The sequence below is a fragment of the Bison bison genome, unplaced genomic scaffold (genome assembly GCF_000754665.1).
Source record: "Bison bison bison isolate TAMUID 2011002044 unplaced genomic scaffold, Bison_UMD1.0 scf7180017864500, whole genome shotgun sequence".
Taxonomy (NCBI): Eukaryota; Metazoa; Chordata; class Mammalia; order Artiodactyla; family Bovidae; genus Bison; species Bison bison.
This window is the reverse complement of record NW_011495059.1, coordinates 644,815-661,026: the sequence shown is the minus strand read 5'-3', so window position 1 is coordinate 661,026 and position 16,212 is coordinate 644,815. Positions and strand designations below refer to the sequence as shown.

The 16,212-nt window shown below is 46.7% G+C and overlaps 1 protein-coding gene across 3 annotated transcripts in view; it reads left to right on the top strand.

The window, feature by feature from the left end:
* Positions 1–15,484, top strand: part of IFT52 (intraflagellar transport 52) — a 37,392-nt gene extending 21,908 nt beyond the window's left edge. For 2 of the 3 annotated variants that reach the window (XM_010829129.1, XM_010829130.1), the window contains exons 11-14: positions 10,050–10,137; positions 11,280–11,388; positions 13,280–13,425; positions 15,147–15,484. In XM_010829129.1, coding sequence (XP_010827431.1) covers positions 10,050–10,137; positions 11,280–11,388; positions 13,280–13,425; positions 15,147–15,203 — 400 coding nt within the window. In that variant the 3' untranslated portion in view covers positions 15,204–15,484. The remainder of the gene's footprint in view (positions 1–10,049; positions 10,138–11,279; positions 11,389–13,279; positions 13,426–15,146) is intronic. The other variant, XM_010829132.1, reaches the window with a different exon arrangement.
* The last annotated feature ends 728 nt before the right edge of the window (positions 15,485–16,212 follow it).

The following is a 16,212-nucleotide window of genomic DNA, read 5'->3' as shown; positions in this document are numbered from 1 at the left end:
TATAGTCTCAATCCTCAGAGTCCTTATAGCGGTGTCCAAGGGTGTGTGATATTTTCCGTGGTCAGCTGTAGTCTTATATCTTTGTTGAACTGGCACTGCATGTTGTAGCTGGTTGACCTGGGCAGAGACAAAACAGGTTAGACAATGGACAGTACATGGAATAATCATAGGCATCATCAATATAGCATAACAAGGACTAGTAGGGACATTGGTCAATTTTAAATTCACATTGCCAGGATAGCTCAAGTCCCTCCTTGTTCAGAGGTCAGAAGATCTATCTCCTGTCTTGGAGTACATTCTCTGTCAAGCTGTGTTGGCTCCTTAGAGTTATCCTGAGAAATCTTATCCCCAGAAACCAGATTTTGAGGGTCTTCATTAGAATGGCACTCACTGGAAGTTCTGAATAGGTATTTGAGACCTCCCAGGGGCTCACAGGTGTATCGAGTGTCCTCTTCTGTTTTCTTCTACAGCTTGACTCGTGAGTAGTGAATCCAGGAGTCCTGTCCTGGTACCTTGACTGCTGTGGGGGTAGAAAGTATTACAGGGTAGGGGCCCTTCCATGTGGGTTGGAGTTGAGCCTTTGGGGACCCATCTTTCCAGACTTTAATTAGGACTTGAGTTCCTGGAGCATATAGTGGTGACTCTTTAGAATCTTTTGGGTCCTGGTTCATACCCCACAAGCGTATATCCTGTTGGAATTGCCCAATGGCCATGGTATAAGACTGGAGGGTCTAAACCTCTGGATCTAGGAAGAGGTCATTGACATAAACAAAAGGTCTCCCATATAGCATCTCATAAGGACTAAGACCAACCTGTTCCTTAGGGGCAATGCAGGTGCGGAGGAGAGCTATTGGTAAAGCCTCCTTCCATCCCAGGGAGGTCCCCTGGGTTATCTTTTTTACTGCTGATTTTAAGAATTGATTGGCTTTATACTTTTCCTGAAGATTGAGGCCTCCAGGCACAATGGAGATAATAAGTAATGCCCAATGCTTTCGAGACTCCTCGGGTGACCTTAGAAGTAAATGATGTCCCTTTGTCACTTTGTAATGACCTGAGCAGCCTCAGCCTTCTCGGTCCGGGTGGGAAAGCCTTCAATCCATCCTGTGAATGTATCTATCATAACTAATAGGTATTTATACCCTTGAGAAACTGGCATCTGGGTGAAGTTCATCTGCAAGTCCTCTCCTGGGTAGGCCCCATGTCGTTGGATGGGCTGGGCCAGCTGGGGTCTTCGAGCTCCTTGGGAGTTGTTTAAATGGCAAGTGGGACAAAAGGAGACAACCTGCCTTATAGTTGTTTGGAGGCCTGTTCCTCTGAAGGACCTTTCTAGTAATCTTTGGAGGGCCTTTTCTCCTAAATGAGTAGTGGCATGTAAGGAGTTAACCAACTTCCATTGGAGGTTTCCAGGCAGAAAAAGGAGTCCCTCCTTTTGGAACCATCCCATATGATCTTCTTGAAAGCCCTCGCTCTTAGCTTTAAGAGTCTTACCTTCAGTATATGAAGGAGTTTCTGGCAAATTAGTCTGTGGAACTAAGGTGGCAATCCCTATTAGGTCATGGTTCTGTAATGCTGCTCTCCTAGCTGCCTGATCAGCTGCTTGGTTCCCTCGTGCCACTTCCGTGTTCCCTTTTTGGTGTCCTTTACAGTGGGAGACTGAAACCTCAGTGGGCAGATGGACTGCCTCCAAGAGTCGAAGAATCTGATCACCATATTTGATTGGGGACCCTTGAGTGGTCAAGTGGCCCCTTTGTTTCCAAACAGCCACATGTGCATGTTGCACCAGAAAGGCATACTTGGAGTCAGTGTAAATGGCTATTCTTTTTCCTTTTCCCAGCTCTAAAGTCAGGGCTATGAGCTCAGCTAATTGGGCTGAAGTACCTGGTGGCAGAGGCTTAGCCTCTATGGTCTCAAAATTGGAGATTACTGCATACCTGGCTCTTCTTTTTCCATTCAAGACAAAGCTGCTTCCATCAGTGTACCAGATTTCCTCAGGATTGGTCAGAGGATCTTCTGACAATCCCTCTTGGGGTTTTGTCTAGTGGTCCAAGGTTTCTAGACAAGAGTGAAAGAGGAGAGAGCCCTCGGGGGTAGGGAGGAGGGTGGCCTGGTTAAGAACCTCACAAGGGGATATAGTGAGGCCTGGATTTTCCATCAGCATTACTTGATGTCTGAGGATTCTTTGATCAGACATCCATAAATGGCCTCTCCCATTTAGGAGTTGTTTTACTTGGTGGCTGGTAAAAATAGTTTGCCCCCAAAGGAGAGTTTTAAAGCATCTTCTATCATGATTGCAATGGCTGCAAGATTTCGAAGGCAGGGCGGCCAACCTTGGGAAGTTGGATCGAGCCTCTTGGATAAGTAAGCTACAGGCTGGGGCTCAGATCCCAACCTTTGAGTTAACACTCCCAAGGCTATTCCTTCTCTTTCATGGACATAAAGTTGGAATGCTTTTTCTGGGTCTGGCAACCTCAAGGCAGGTGCCTGAGTTAAGGCCTGTTTTAGTGTAGCTTCTGCCTCCTTTTGAGGAGTTCCCCACATCAGTGGGATTGAATCATCTCGTCCCTTTAAGCTTTCATATAAACTTTCATATAAGCTTTCAATTAGACCATAGTTGGGTATCCAGATTCCACAATAACCAGTTAGCCCCAGGAAAGCTCGCAATTGTTTTCGAGTCATGGGGGAGGGCAACTGGAGGATTCCTTGTACCCGATCAGAGGACAGCCTCCTGGACCCGTGTGTAATCTGAATTCCCAGGTAAGTGACCTTTGTCTCGACCATCTGTGCCTTAGTACGGGAGACTTTATATCCCCTTTTTGCCAAGAAGTTTAGAACCTGAATTGCATGTTGTTGGGCGCTTTTCTCATCTTGTGAGCAGATTAGTAGGTCATCTACATATTGTAATATTTTCCCATTAGGTTCCAGGTCCAGATCTAGGAGATCCCGGCTAAGGGCCTGTCCAAACAGGTGGGGGCTATCTCTGAACCCCTGAGGTAATACTGTCCAAGTCATCTGTTGGTGTTTTTCTCCTGGGGCCTCCCACTCAAAAGCAAAAAGGTATTGGGATTCTTTAGCCAGTGGTATGCAAAAAAATGCATCTTTGAGATCCAAGACAGTAAACCACTTGGCACTGGGTGGGATTTCTCCCAAGATTACATAGGGATTGGGTACTGTGGGATGGAGGGGGACTACAGCTTCATTTATAATCTGGAGATCTTGAACCATTCACCAGGTCCCGTCTTTTTTCTTTACTGAGAGGATTGGGCTGTTACATGGTGAACTGGTAGGGACCAATAGCCTACAAGCAAGGAATTTATTTATTAAAGGCTGTAGTCCCTCCCGAGCCTCTCTTTTGAGAGGATATTGTTTCCAGTCAGGAAACCGAGTGGGATCTCGGAGGACAATGATGACCGGTTCAGCTTGGTGGGCTCGTCCAGGAATCCCCTGATCCCACACTTGGGGGTTAATTTTGTCTTCCCATAGTTTTTGGTCCCTCTCTATTGAAGGTGTAACGGGTTCTTCAGTAGTAGCCAGGAGCTGTAGAGCTCTAGGGGCTGAAAAACTTCCCATCACAAGGGTGGTCCCCAGTTTAGTGAGTATATCTCTTCCCAATAAGGGGGTAGGACACTCAGGGACCACCAAAAACTGGTGGGAAAATATTTATCCATCCCAGCAACAAAGAAGTGCTCGGGTGAATCTTTTAGTAGTTGCTTTTCCTGTAGCACCCAAAATGGTACAGGTTTGGGAGGAGAAGACTCCGGAGTAGGAGATCAAGACAGAGTAGGTAGCCCCTGTGTCAACCAAGAAATTCTCGGACCTACCTGCCACATCCAGTCGCACCCTTGGCTCCAGCCCCGTGATGGTTATCTGTGACAGGCAGGCTGGCTGGAGGGGCGCTTCAGTCCTCTTGAACCATCGTGAGGGTAGGCTTGGCACTTGACCTTGAGGCTCTTGAGTCCCAAGGGCAGAGTGCCGCCCAATGTCCCAGTTGATGGCATTTGTGGCAAGCCATTCTAGACTTGTCACGGTTTGGACACTCTTTGGCCTAATGCCCCGCCTGTCTACAGATCAGGCATCTGTCTTGTGCCTTGTCCTTCAAGGACTTGGGGTTTGCCATAGGGCTTCTCTGGAGGGCGGCCAGCATCTAGGCATGCCTTGTCTGTTTGTTTCTCTCCTTCTCCTGGGCCTTGGCCTCCTCCTCCTGTTCTCTGTTATAAAAGGTATTGGTGGCTGTCTGGACCATCTCATCTAAAGAGGCAGCAGGGTCCTGCTGTTGTAGCTGCTGTAACTTAATTCTGATATCTAATGCACATTGGGACAGGAATTTGTCCTTTAAAATCACCCGTCCCTCATAAGAGTCTAAGTCCAGGTTGGTAAACTTTTGGAGTGCCTCTTTTAGCCTCTCCAGAAAGGCAGTGGGGTTCTCACTGGGCTCCTGAGTTATTGCTGAGACTGGGCAAAGTCCGACAAGTAATAGGCTTCTTTATGTTTCCATGGGTGGACTTCCTTAGGGGTGAAGTCTTTCTAAAGCTTATCCTACCCAGAACTGTTACAACCTGAGAGCCAGGCGTCCCCGGGTCAGGGTGCAGATCCCCAGGCAGACTGAGGTGTGACAGCCTCCTAGAGATCGAATCCCTGGGCAGGTCAAGGCGTGACGATCTCCTGGGACCCCTGGGACTAAAGGATCCCCGAACAGGTTGAGGCGTGACAACCTTTCGAAGACCGATCCCTAGGCAGGTCAAGGTGTGATGACCTCTTGGGACCCCCCGGACTGGAGTTTGGGCGTCCCCAAGATCTCCAGTGTGACCAGTATTGGGTAGGATTAGGGGTTGGATATTATAGAGTATTTCCTTCCCAAGGCCAGCTATTTTCTGGTTGTCTCTCCAGAAGATTGTAGAGGCAACCTTGTGGGTCTGGATGGGGCTCAGGAAAAGAGCATGAAACAGGAGGGAAGGGGCAGAGCACAAACTTTGAAAGAATGACATTAGCACAAGGGTATAATGTAAACCAATTAAAATCAATTGGGTCCAAGATGACAAGTCAAATTCAAGTAAACCTTAATCCCCAATCTATAAGCCAACAGACACACCCAGAGGTGGCAGGACAGCTCCAAGGCACAAGATCAGAAGAGGGAGGAGTGGGTGGTTCCCCAATGGCTGGGATGATCCTCTCACTCATTAGCATATGAATTCCATCCCCTCACAAAACCTAGCCAGGCCTAATATGGCCCTCGGCAATGGTTCACACCCTGAAGGGTGGCTTCTCTCTGGATCCTAACAAATCTACAATGAATTTTTGCAATGAGACATCAAGAGCCTGAGTTTCGTTAGTTTTGGCCAGGCTTGAGTCCCGGGAGAGAGCTGAAGGACAGGAGGAAAAAGCAGTGGGAAAAACATGCCAAGGAATCCCTTTCATAGCCCACTGGAAGATTTGCTAAATATCTGACCGGTGCTCAGTTTCATTGGTCTGATCTTTGGCACAGAGAAGAGAAAGGACAGAACCCCCACTGGCTTGTGTAACAGCTACTGGGGCTCAGCAGATAGTGCCCTTGGGACATGCTGAGGAGCAGCCTCTCCAGAGTCCCTCAGTTGTGCCCCTGCCGCCTGCCTGTTTGTGGGAGGTTTGAGGAAACAAGAAACGAGAGATTGTAAAGGTCCCTCCAGCCATAGGAGCAAGGACCTCTTTCCTTAACCGGAGGTCTTCTGGAATCTGAGACTGGGCCGCGTGACTGGGCCGCGTGAGCTTTCCGCTGAGTTCATTTTTCGCTGTCCCGGTTTCCAGCACGATGGGCCTTCCCCTGCACTGGGTTTCCTCGCCTTCCGCTTCTAGCGCGGGAGCTTCCCTGAGTTGGGCTCCTGCTGTGCTTGGCCTCTTCTGCGCAGAGGTTGTTTCAGCCAGGTTATATCCGAGTCATGGCACCATAGATGTCACGCGAGCGTATGTTCCTCGGTTCTTTGTCTCCTCACAACAAAGATTTGGAGCTATGGACATTAAAGCCCTCAGCGCGTCACAGCTCTTGGGTCTTGGACAAACCGTGCTACAGCTCTTAGGCAAATCAGTGTTACAGCTCCATTTTTATTTATAAGATAGCAGGAGAATCCAAGACTTGAAGAGAGTGGAGGAGTGCGTGGGGAGGGAGAAAGAGAGAGAGAGAAAGAGAAAGAGAGAGCTCGCACATGCACACGGGGGAGAGAGTCCGAGAGAAAGCGCTTTGGCTCCTCCTTTTATATATTTTTTTCCTCCACCTGGGCTTGCCCTATGCAAATTGGGCTTAGCCAGGAGTGCTGTTTGTTCTGCCTGAAGTTTTCACTCTGGTCCTCGGACCTTTCTTTGACCTTCCTTGTCTTTTAGCCACCACCATTTTGGACTCCTTTTCCCTAGTCTACCTACCTAACAGTTGCCATTGCCTTCTCCCACAAGGTTATCAAAGTGTGAAACGTAAAACTAGAGGCCGTGGCATAATGAGGAAGAGAATTCCATTCTGACTGGGGTCGCCAGGAAGGCTTTAAGAAAGAGGGGCCCTTTGAGCCAGCTGTTGATGATTTCCAAAAACATTTCTTGGTGACCTGAGTCTGCTTGGCCGTCTTCTGGATGCTGCATTTTACGGGGTGAGAGGACTTCAGGAGAGGGTTGGGGGTGCTGGAAGAGAGCCTTCTGCAGGGAGGTCACTATGAGGAAAGGCAGGGTGTGCCCAGGCAAGGAAGCTTATCCTTAGTTGCCGTTTGAACTGCATTTAGCCTTGACTTCTAACAAGTATCATGTTAAGTTTTCTATGTACGTTGCTTTATCACGTAAAATCAGAATGTAGTTCATTCTCCTTGTTGTACACTGTGAGGACACTGAGGCACAGAGAAGTTAAGAGGTTTGCCTAAGGTCACACAGCTAGTTTTCAGTGGGGCCTGAAATTGAATCCAGCCAATCTTAACGCTGAACCCAGGAAGAAATTATCTGGGGATTTGTTAGCATAGATTAGATTGTTTCTCAAAAAGCAAAATAGTCATCCAGTGGTTAAGACTGCTCTTCGACTGCAGAGGGCACGGGTTCAGTCCCTGGTCAGGGAACTAAGATCTCACATGCCATGCGGTGTGACCAAAACTAAAACAAAGAGCAACAACAAAACCCAGCAGCAACGTTCCCAGAGCTGCCCAGGCCTCTCTGGCATCCCTCGCCACCTGCAGCTGACAGCCAGTCAGACATTCTAGCTGCACATCTGGCTCTTTACTTGCTTGGTTTTGAGCTCCAGTGTTTGCTCTCTCACTCAGGGCTTCTCTTTGAAGAAAAGTTTGTCACCCTGCCTCACTAGCTGCTTCCAGTCCAAGCGGCCTCTGCAGTTTTGACCTGCTTTTCTCCTCATCGGGGAGGACTGGGCCGTCATAGCCACTCTTGAGTGTTGAGTGAGGGGTTCACTGGAACCGTCTGCGCATTTAGTGTCTGCAGGGCCCGGCGGTGGATGTTTCAGAGGCCTGGACGGCTCTTTTCATTGTTTGTCTTCCCACCACAGCAGAGGGCAGGCGTTCCTGGTTTATGGTTTCTCTGTGGAGCACATACGTATTTTCATTTGCACGTAACAACTTTTGAATGCAGCTCAAAAGTTGCATTATTCAAAAAGAACAGTTTTTTACTCTTTTTGAGTAACAGTTCTATTAGTTGTTAAATATTTATGTCAACTGTAGGTATTGCTCTGAGGTGACTTCATTTGTCCTTCTGGTCTTTGTTTTTTTAAGATTATTCCTTTAAAAAATTTTTTTAATTGAAGGATGATTGCCTTACAGAATTTTGTGGTTTTCTGTCATACATCAACAAGAATCAGCTGTAGGCACACCCATGTCCCCTCCCTCCTACCTCCCTCCCCATCCCAGCCTTCAGCCTGTCACAGAGCCCCTGTTTGAGTTCCCTGAGTCATACAGCAAACTCCCATTGGCTATCTATTTTACATATGGTAATATAAATGTCTGTGTTACTCTGTCCATACATTTCCCCTTCTCCCTCCTCTCGTACCACGTCCATAGGTCTGTTCTCTTGTCTGTTTCTCCATTGCTTCCCTGAAAATAAATTCATCAGCTGTCTCTTTAGATTCCATATATATGCGTCAGTATATGGATATTTATATGTGCGTCAGTATATGGATATTTATATTTCTCTTTCTGACTTACTTCACTCTATATAATAGGCTCTAGTTTCACCCACCTCATTAGAATGGATACAAATGGATTCCTTTGGTCTTAGTTGTGGCACACAAGATCTTTAGTTGCAGGCCTGTGGGATCTAGTTCAGTCACCAGGATGCAACATGGGCCCTCTGCATGAGGAGCTTGGAGTCTCAGACACTGGACCACCAGGGAAGTCCTGATCATTTTTCTGAATTAGGTTTTGCTTGGTTTTAAGATGAGCTTCTCCACTAATCACCCCCGCCACACGCCGCCCCCCGCCCCTGCCCTCCGACTGGTACATGTTGGCTCATTGTAGGAGGAAGATTGGGGCAGGTGGTGAAAGGGAAGACTTAGTGGAACTTGTTTTATTAGTAATACGGGGCTTCAGTCGTCAGCTCTGTCTGGGGACAGAAAACAGAATATCATGGCTAGGATGACCAAAGTGAGGACTGGTAGCAGGGTTCTTTGTGTGTGGATAGTAGGACTTTTATCTTAGAACTGCCTTTCATTTTGCCTTCTGGGTAGACTGAGTTATGGGGCTTCTGATTAGCAGGGATCTGAGTTCTAATCTTGCCTCCGAGGCTTTTTAATCTTGTTACCTTGGGAAGCTACTTCTTCTCTGTACCTGTTTCCTCTTCCTATGAGATTATACCCACTGCCCAGGATTGTTTTGAGGATTCAGTGAAATCAGTGCCTGCTCGAGAATCCTTATTTCTCTTCTCTCCATGGGGTCTTCTGCTCACTGCTAGGAAAGAGGCTCCCCGAACACCTGGGACTAGTAGAGGAGGTGACAGCAGTAAGCTCAGCCACGCTCCTTTCTGCAGTCACAGATCGGTGTGCTTTCTGCAAGCACCCGTGCGGAGAAACAGGCATGACCTTCGTCCACACTTGTTGGTGTTTGCTTGTTTAGATGAATTTTGAAAGGCTACACACAAGCATACAATTTCAGTTGGTTTATTTTAATTTGCCTCGTTTCCAGAGGAGGTCAGCCAGTTGGCAGCCTGTACATGATGCAAAAGGTCAACTGAATGTTCGAGAGAAGGGAGGGAAAGGGGAAGTGCAGTAAAAAAAAATGATCTCTGGGGAAAGGTCAGCATGCGACTCCATAAACCCCTTCCTACTGCTCTCCTTGCACTGCAGCCTCGCTGGCTGCCCTGCCGTTCTCTGAAACTGTGTCGCCCCCTTCCCCGTTCTCCTTACCGACCTCTGCCGGGACGGCGCTGAGGGTGGCCGCACGCCCTGGCCCTGCCTTCACTCGGGCGGCTGGGACCAGCGGCACTCCCACCCCTGCCCTGTCTCTCCCCTGACCTGCTTTTCTTCCTAATGCTTATTAATCCCCAGCATCATGGCTTTTGTTTATTGGGTGTCTCTCTTCTGCTACAGTGTCAGTCCCATGAGGGTGTGCCTTGGTCTCTTTTTTTTCCCCTGCTGCTGGACTCCTGGCGGATAAAACTGTCTGGCACACAGTAGGTGTTCAGTAAATGGAGTGAACGAACGCGCAGAAGTGCATATCCTGCGGCTCTGTTGAGACTTCCCGTTTGATTCCTGTCTCTTAATGATGAAAACAAATAAGGAAACACAATGAGTTGTAGAATTCACAGTGTCCGATGGGTAAAAATTAGAAGCCTGTTCAGGAGAAGCCTGATAGGAAAGTTGACAGATAGGAAAGTTGACAGAACTTTCCCTCTCAATGCTCAATAAAGTTGCACTGTCTACTACAATAGAGATGTCTGAAAGGCTCATTCCATTGCATGTAACAGCACATTTTGTGTGATTTTAATTTTTTTTGCCAAGATGCTACGCTGCCTGATTCTGTGGAGAAGAGCATCGTGTGATCAATTAGACGTGCTTTGCCTTGGTGTCTCATCCTGATTCCCACGTTTTTATCTTCTTCTCTACACAGGGCTTATGAACAGCTCAATGTGAAACATGAACCTCTCCAGCTCATCCAGCCTCAGTTTGAGACGCCGCTGCCAGCCCTTCAGCCAGCAGTGAGTTGGTGGGGGTGGAGCATCTGGCCGCAGAGCCTCGACGTCTGCCCTTCCCTTGCTAGCTGGCCTCATGTGGAACAGGCCTCCTCGTGGGGTCACGTGTCTCTGGCTCTAAATATGCACAGAGACCAAGCCTGTCAGTATTCTGCAGGGACTTCCATTTGATGTGGTCCTCAACTGAGGAATCAAGGGTGTGATTCTGTTTAATAGCCTCTCTGGCTATTAAACATTTCCCATCCTGTTGGGTTAGAGGGCATATGTGAAAATTCTTGGGTGAAGAGGAGGAAGAGCTTTGTGCTAGAAAGCTTTGAGCTTTCCAGGCAGCAGGCACTGAGATTCACAGCACAGTTCTCATAGCCCAGGGGCCAACCATGTGTCTATAGGTTATAAACATTCCAGTTCAACATGAGCTCCACTTGCCTTTGGAACTGTCTTATGCTGGACTTTTCCCTGGTGGTTTAGTGGCTAAGACGCCACGCTCCCAAGGCAGGGGGCCCAGGTTTGATCCCTGGTCAGGGAACTAGATCTCACAGGCTGCAAATAAAATCCCACAACTAACACCCAGTGCAGCTAAATAAATAAATAAATGAATATTTAAAAAATTTGTCTTATCCTCCTACCTTCTGGAATGTTACAAGGCAGTTAACTGGCTACAGCTTGGTAGCTTGAAAATCGGCCATGGTGGAGGTGCTTATAGAACAGAAAATGACAAATGCTACAGATCAGGCCTCTTGTTTTAAATGATAGCTCAGCATTTAGCAGCACACTACTGGTTCACACCTGTGATTTCTGGCTCTAAGTTCAGCACTTTCTATATTAATCTACATCCATTCCCCCAATTTCTGTCACGGTTAGATGAGAAAGTCAAAAGGTCAACACAAATAAAAGCCTGAGAAGCGCCAAGCTTTGTGTCTTTGAACAAGTTAATGGGCGCTGGGACCCCAGCTTGGTCAGTTCGGTGGTGCGGTTGGAGCTGGCTCTGCTGGGTTGCTTCCACTGGGCCGCCATCGTGCTTCCTATGGCCTCACGGGCGGAGGGGCGACAGGCGCTGGGCGTCTCATCCTCTTGTTTTCCTCCTGTCTCCTTCCGGTCAGTTATGGCTCTGGATACGCTCTTTCATAAAAGACCTCATTGCCTTTTAGGTTTTCCCTCCTAGTTTCAGGGAATTACCACCTCCTCCGCTGGAGCTATTTGACTTAGATGAGACGTTCTCCTCTGAGAAGGCCCGGCTTGCTCAGATTACCAATAAGTGTGAGTTTGGTCAAAATTTTTTTTTCTTTTCTGAGTTTTACTAAATTGTGAATTTCTGAGATTTGCCATGAGAGAAAGTTTACAGTTTGTTTAGGGAGAAGAAAATAGGAATGGGAGTATTTAAAATGACAGTTTTGTTTATTTCATGTAAATGTTGTTGACTGTAAGAGCTCAGCTTTAATTCCTGCGCATCTTTATCTCTGACCTGTTGAGTGACCCCAGGATGAATCCTGACCTTGGCTACCACATAGCAAATCTAAGCCAGTGGTCATAGGAGCACTTGAATAAGAAGATTCGGTTAGGGCCAATTACAGAGGCTTCAGATTGGAAGGGGTCCTGGAGAGTCCAGTGCGCCCACCCTGACCCATGCGTGAGGAAAGGCCCCGGGCTACACAGCTGCTCGGTGAGTGGTGCTCCCGACTCTCAGCCCTGGGCTCCTCCTGACGTGCCCTGCCTCCAGCACAGCACGTGGGCCTGCACACGTGTGCTCAGAGACATAAAAGTAACCGTCCATTTTGAGGCAGTGACCCCACTCCTGGGAATCTAACCTAGGGAGACAAATGAAGGTATACAGATGAGACTACTACATTATTTATTTAATAAATAAAATACAGTTGGGAATAGCCTTAGTGTTCAGTCATAGGGGAATGGTAGTAAACTGTGCCATATTCAGTCAGTGGGATAAAACATACTCATTATAAAAGAGCTTTACAAAGCCCGGGGGGTGACACTGAGTGAATTGGAGATTCCTAAATGAAGAAAGCAAAATATAAAACTGTACTTGTGGTAGGATCTCAACTATGCAAACATCTATATATGCTCAGAGACCAGAAAGGAGTATGCAAAAATGAACATAGTTAAATGTCAGACATTGCATTTCTGTTCCATTCCAGATATTGTGGCAGGTGCTGGGCAATCAGATATTAGTAAGACCCAGTAAGTACCCTGTAGGAATAACAGTCCTGTGAAGGATTAGATGCTTTGACCCAGCATTTCTGATTCTAGCAGTCTATCTTCCAGAATTTCTTGTAGAAATGCAAAAAAAAAAAAAAAAAAAGGTACAGCTATAGAGCTATTAACTGTATCATTCAGAAAATTGACAACAGTCTAACAGCCTATCAGGAGGAAGACTGGTTAAAAAAATATGAAACAAACTGTTGAAAGATGAGCATAGGCTTTGACATGGAATATCCATGTTACACCATTAAATGATAAAGACAACTTAGAGAACTATTGTAGTCTGATCCTTACACATGGAGGGATTTTTTTTACACATGTAGATATGCAGGCATACATAGCATTATTTATCCTAGATAATATTGGTGAGGGTTAGAGTGAGATATCATTTATACCATAGCTTTAAAAATGCAAGTCAGAGGGGAAAAAGAAAAGAAGTTACAGTCTAGTATAACAAGGGCAGTAATGACTGTCCATTCTTGATATACAGCCAGAAATCGTTTCAGAGAATTATGGGTGATTTTTTCTTTCATTCCTTTTCTATAACATTGCTATAATAAATGCTCTTTAAAATACCCATATGTCCTTCTCATAATGGTCCCTGCGGCATTCAGAGGATGGTAATTTCATTTCCTGCTGGCTGCTCCTCCTCTTTGTAATGTAGGAATGCCAGATCTGGGAATAGTGAGCCAGAACCAGTGCAGCTTTATTCTGTCTAGGAGTGTCACACTTCTGGCCTACTAATTTACAAAAACAGCACATCAGAGATCTCTACAGTCTATCACTGTTTGAGTCCTTTGGTCACATTACCCAAGGGAGAGGTGAGTGATCTTGAGAGATGTAGGAACCCTACAGGGATACCCAGACCACAATAAGTCTGTACTTGGGGCAGGGCAGAATCAAGGATGAATCTAACCACTGCAACTGTGCTCAGGTACTGAAGAAGACCTGGAATTCTATGTCAGGAAGTGTGGTGACATCCTTGGAGTCACCAATAAACTCCCAAAGGACCGGCAAGATGCCAAACATATCCTTGAGCACATCTTCTTCCAAGTGGTGGAGTTCAAGAAGTTGAACCAGGTACAGAGCCCAGAAGGCCCACTCAAGTGGTCAAGTGGGGATATCATCCACAAACTAGACTTCCCATGGTCTGTACCATTCATTCATTCTGTCGGTATTTCACTGTCTACTAGGTGGACACAAAGGTGACGGTCCCTGCGCTTATGGGATGTGTATTCTAGCTGGAGGAGACTGACAGTAGACAGACAACACAGTATCTTAAGTATTAAACCACACAGGATGCCAGGAGATGAAACGTGGTATAAACCAGAGCAGGCTCAGAGGGGTCAGTGTACTGAACGTGGCAAGATTCAGGGGTGGTCAGGGTGGGCCACACACACTGCAGAGCTGGCATGGGAGCCAGGACTTGAAGGTGTCCAGAGGCTGGCCATGGAGATAGCTGGGAGATGAGTGTCCCGGGCAGAGAGAAGACCTGTGCAGAGTCCCTAAGGCGGGACTCTGCTTGGCTCGTTTGAGGAACAGCAGTGATGCCTATGTGGCAGACGAGAACTTAGCCAAGGACAGAGCAGCAGGATGTGAGGACAGAAACCATCTTGCCCTGGACTAAGGACTTAACATTTATTATGCCAGGCCTTCATCTTATCTGTCCCTGGACAGGATTTCTAAAATTAAATGCCCAACCACTGCTGGTAAATGGATATTCATTTATATACTACTGATTGGAGAATAAGCTGGTTCCATTTTTATGGACATATTTTTTAGGATATTCAGAAGCCTTGAAATACATGGATACCTCTGACCCAGCAATTTTAATCCTCAGAATTTGTCTTAATAATACAATCCTGGGACTTCGCTGGCAGTTCAGTGGTTAAGACTCCACACTTCCACTGCAGGGGGCACAGGTTCAATCCCTGGTCGGGGAACTAACATCCCAAGTACCACACCACACAGCCAAAAAATAAAAAAATAATACAATTCTGAATATATGTAGATTTACCAGTCAGAACGCTCAGCGAAGCATTGTTTTCATAGAAGAAAACCATCAGTAGGGAACTAGTTAAGTACCTAGGGTGCATGCATAAGATTAAGAATGTTTAGAAGGATGTTCAAGCACTTGGGAAGACATTCATGATACAGCAGTGGGATGGGGGGGAGAGGGCTATAAAACAGTAGAAGAGAGTCTGTTTTTCACACACACGCAGATTCTAGATGCTGAATAGAAAGACTGATTAGGATCTGAGCCATTGCTGGTGGGCACTGGCACTGCTGGGTATTCATACTGCAGGCCTCAGGTGTGCTAGCATGGTGCTAGATGTCAGGGTTATGGCAGTGAATGCAGTCCTTGCTGTCTGAGCTCCATGCAGTGGGCAAGGCAGGAATATATGGGCATTTACAGTCCTCTTCAGATAAGTGCCAGGAAGGCACCTCAGAGGCAAGGTGTTGAAAACCTGCTCAGCACTGACATGTGGGGCAGGGGAGAGGCAAGTAAATTCCCAGCAGTACTTACGCTGGTGGCAAGGCAGGGTCAGGCCCCCAGGGCCAAGGTAAGAAGTCTGGTGTGGTGTTTCCATCAGTACCTTCAACTGTATTTGCTCCCCATTCATGGTGGGTAGTGGGTTGTGGTCAGAGCCCTATCTGGTCATGAAAGCTTGATCCTTGGCCTGGATGTAGCCCCTTAAAGCCAGAGATTACCCATGTCCCAATCAGAACCGCTCATCAAAGAGTTCACATTTTAGGTTTTGAACTGAAATACTAACATTCTGTCTTATTCCCTCCTCCAGGAACATGACATTGACACACGGCATTCCAGAACAGCTTCTGAGGACCAAGCCTCTTGAAGCATTTTCTGCCTCCCGATTCTTTGTAAACTTTTTGAATTATCCCTGTTTTTTATGAAAACTGTCTATACAGTCCTTCCTCTCTGACCTGTGGGAAGATCTGTGCATCTTCTGTAGTTCCCAGAGAGGGACAACATTTCTTATGTAAGATATGTTCCATTTTTTAAATTAAATGTTTGAATCTGTACTTTGATAATTGATGCATCAGTCTTTCATTGAAATCTTTCCTTTCCAGTTCTAGATGTGATTTTATCAAAAGCATAAATAATTCTCAAACCTATGAGTACTGTACAGCTTTTCTAGTTCAAAAGGATAGAAAATAAACTTAACCCACAGTCTGTGTGCCCCACTATACCTATGAATAGGCCTCCCAGGGGGCACTAGTGGAAGGTAAAAGAGTTGGTAGGTATCTTCCTTACATGGATCACTCACTCCTTCACCTCCCAGCTGCCCACAGGCTCAACCATTTGGAGGCTGTTGTCTTAGCCCACAGTTTGTCCCCCTCCTTTGAGCTCCTGAACCACTCAGTTTTATCATTTTAGGTTAGAATGTAGGACAAAAGGTGATCATCTGTCCCACGGACAATGGGAGAGATTGTACTTGCTTGAGCATGACAGTCAATACAGAAATGCACAATGTGCTGGGTACACTAGGAACCAGCTTTAGGGAAAGCCTGAAAGACAAAGATTGCAGATCCACCACCATGTATGTAAGGGATGTGGTTCAGTGGGAGTAGCTTAGCTGGTGGGTTCTGTAAAGGTAGGAAGCGTGCAGGGAAGCCCCTTAGGGGGCGTCATATAACTCCAAGAGGAAATAACAAGGGCAGGGATTTAAGATGCTGTTGTAGGGACTTCCCTGGCCGACCAGTGATTAAGACGACTTGGCACTTCCAATGCAGGAGGCACAGCTTTGATCCCTGGTCAGTAAGCTAAGATCCCTAGGCCTAATCCAGTAAGCTAAGATCACAGGCCTTTGTGGTACAACCAAAAAAATTAAAAAAAAAAAAAAA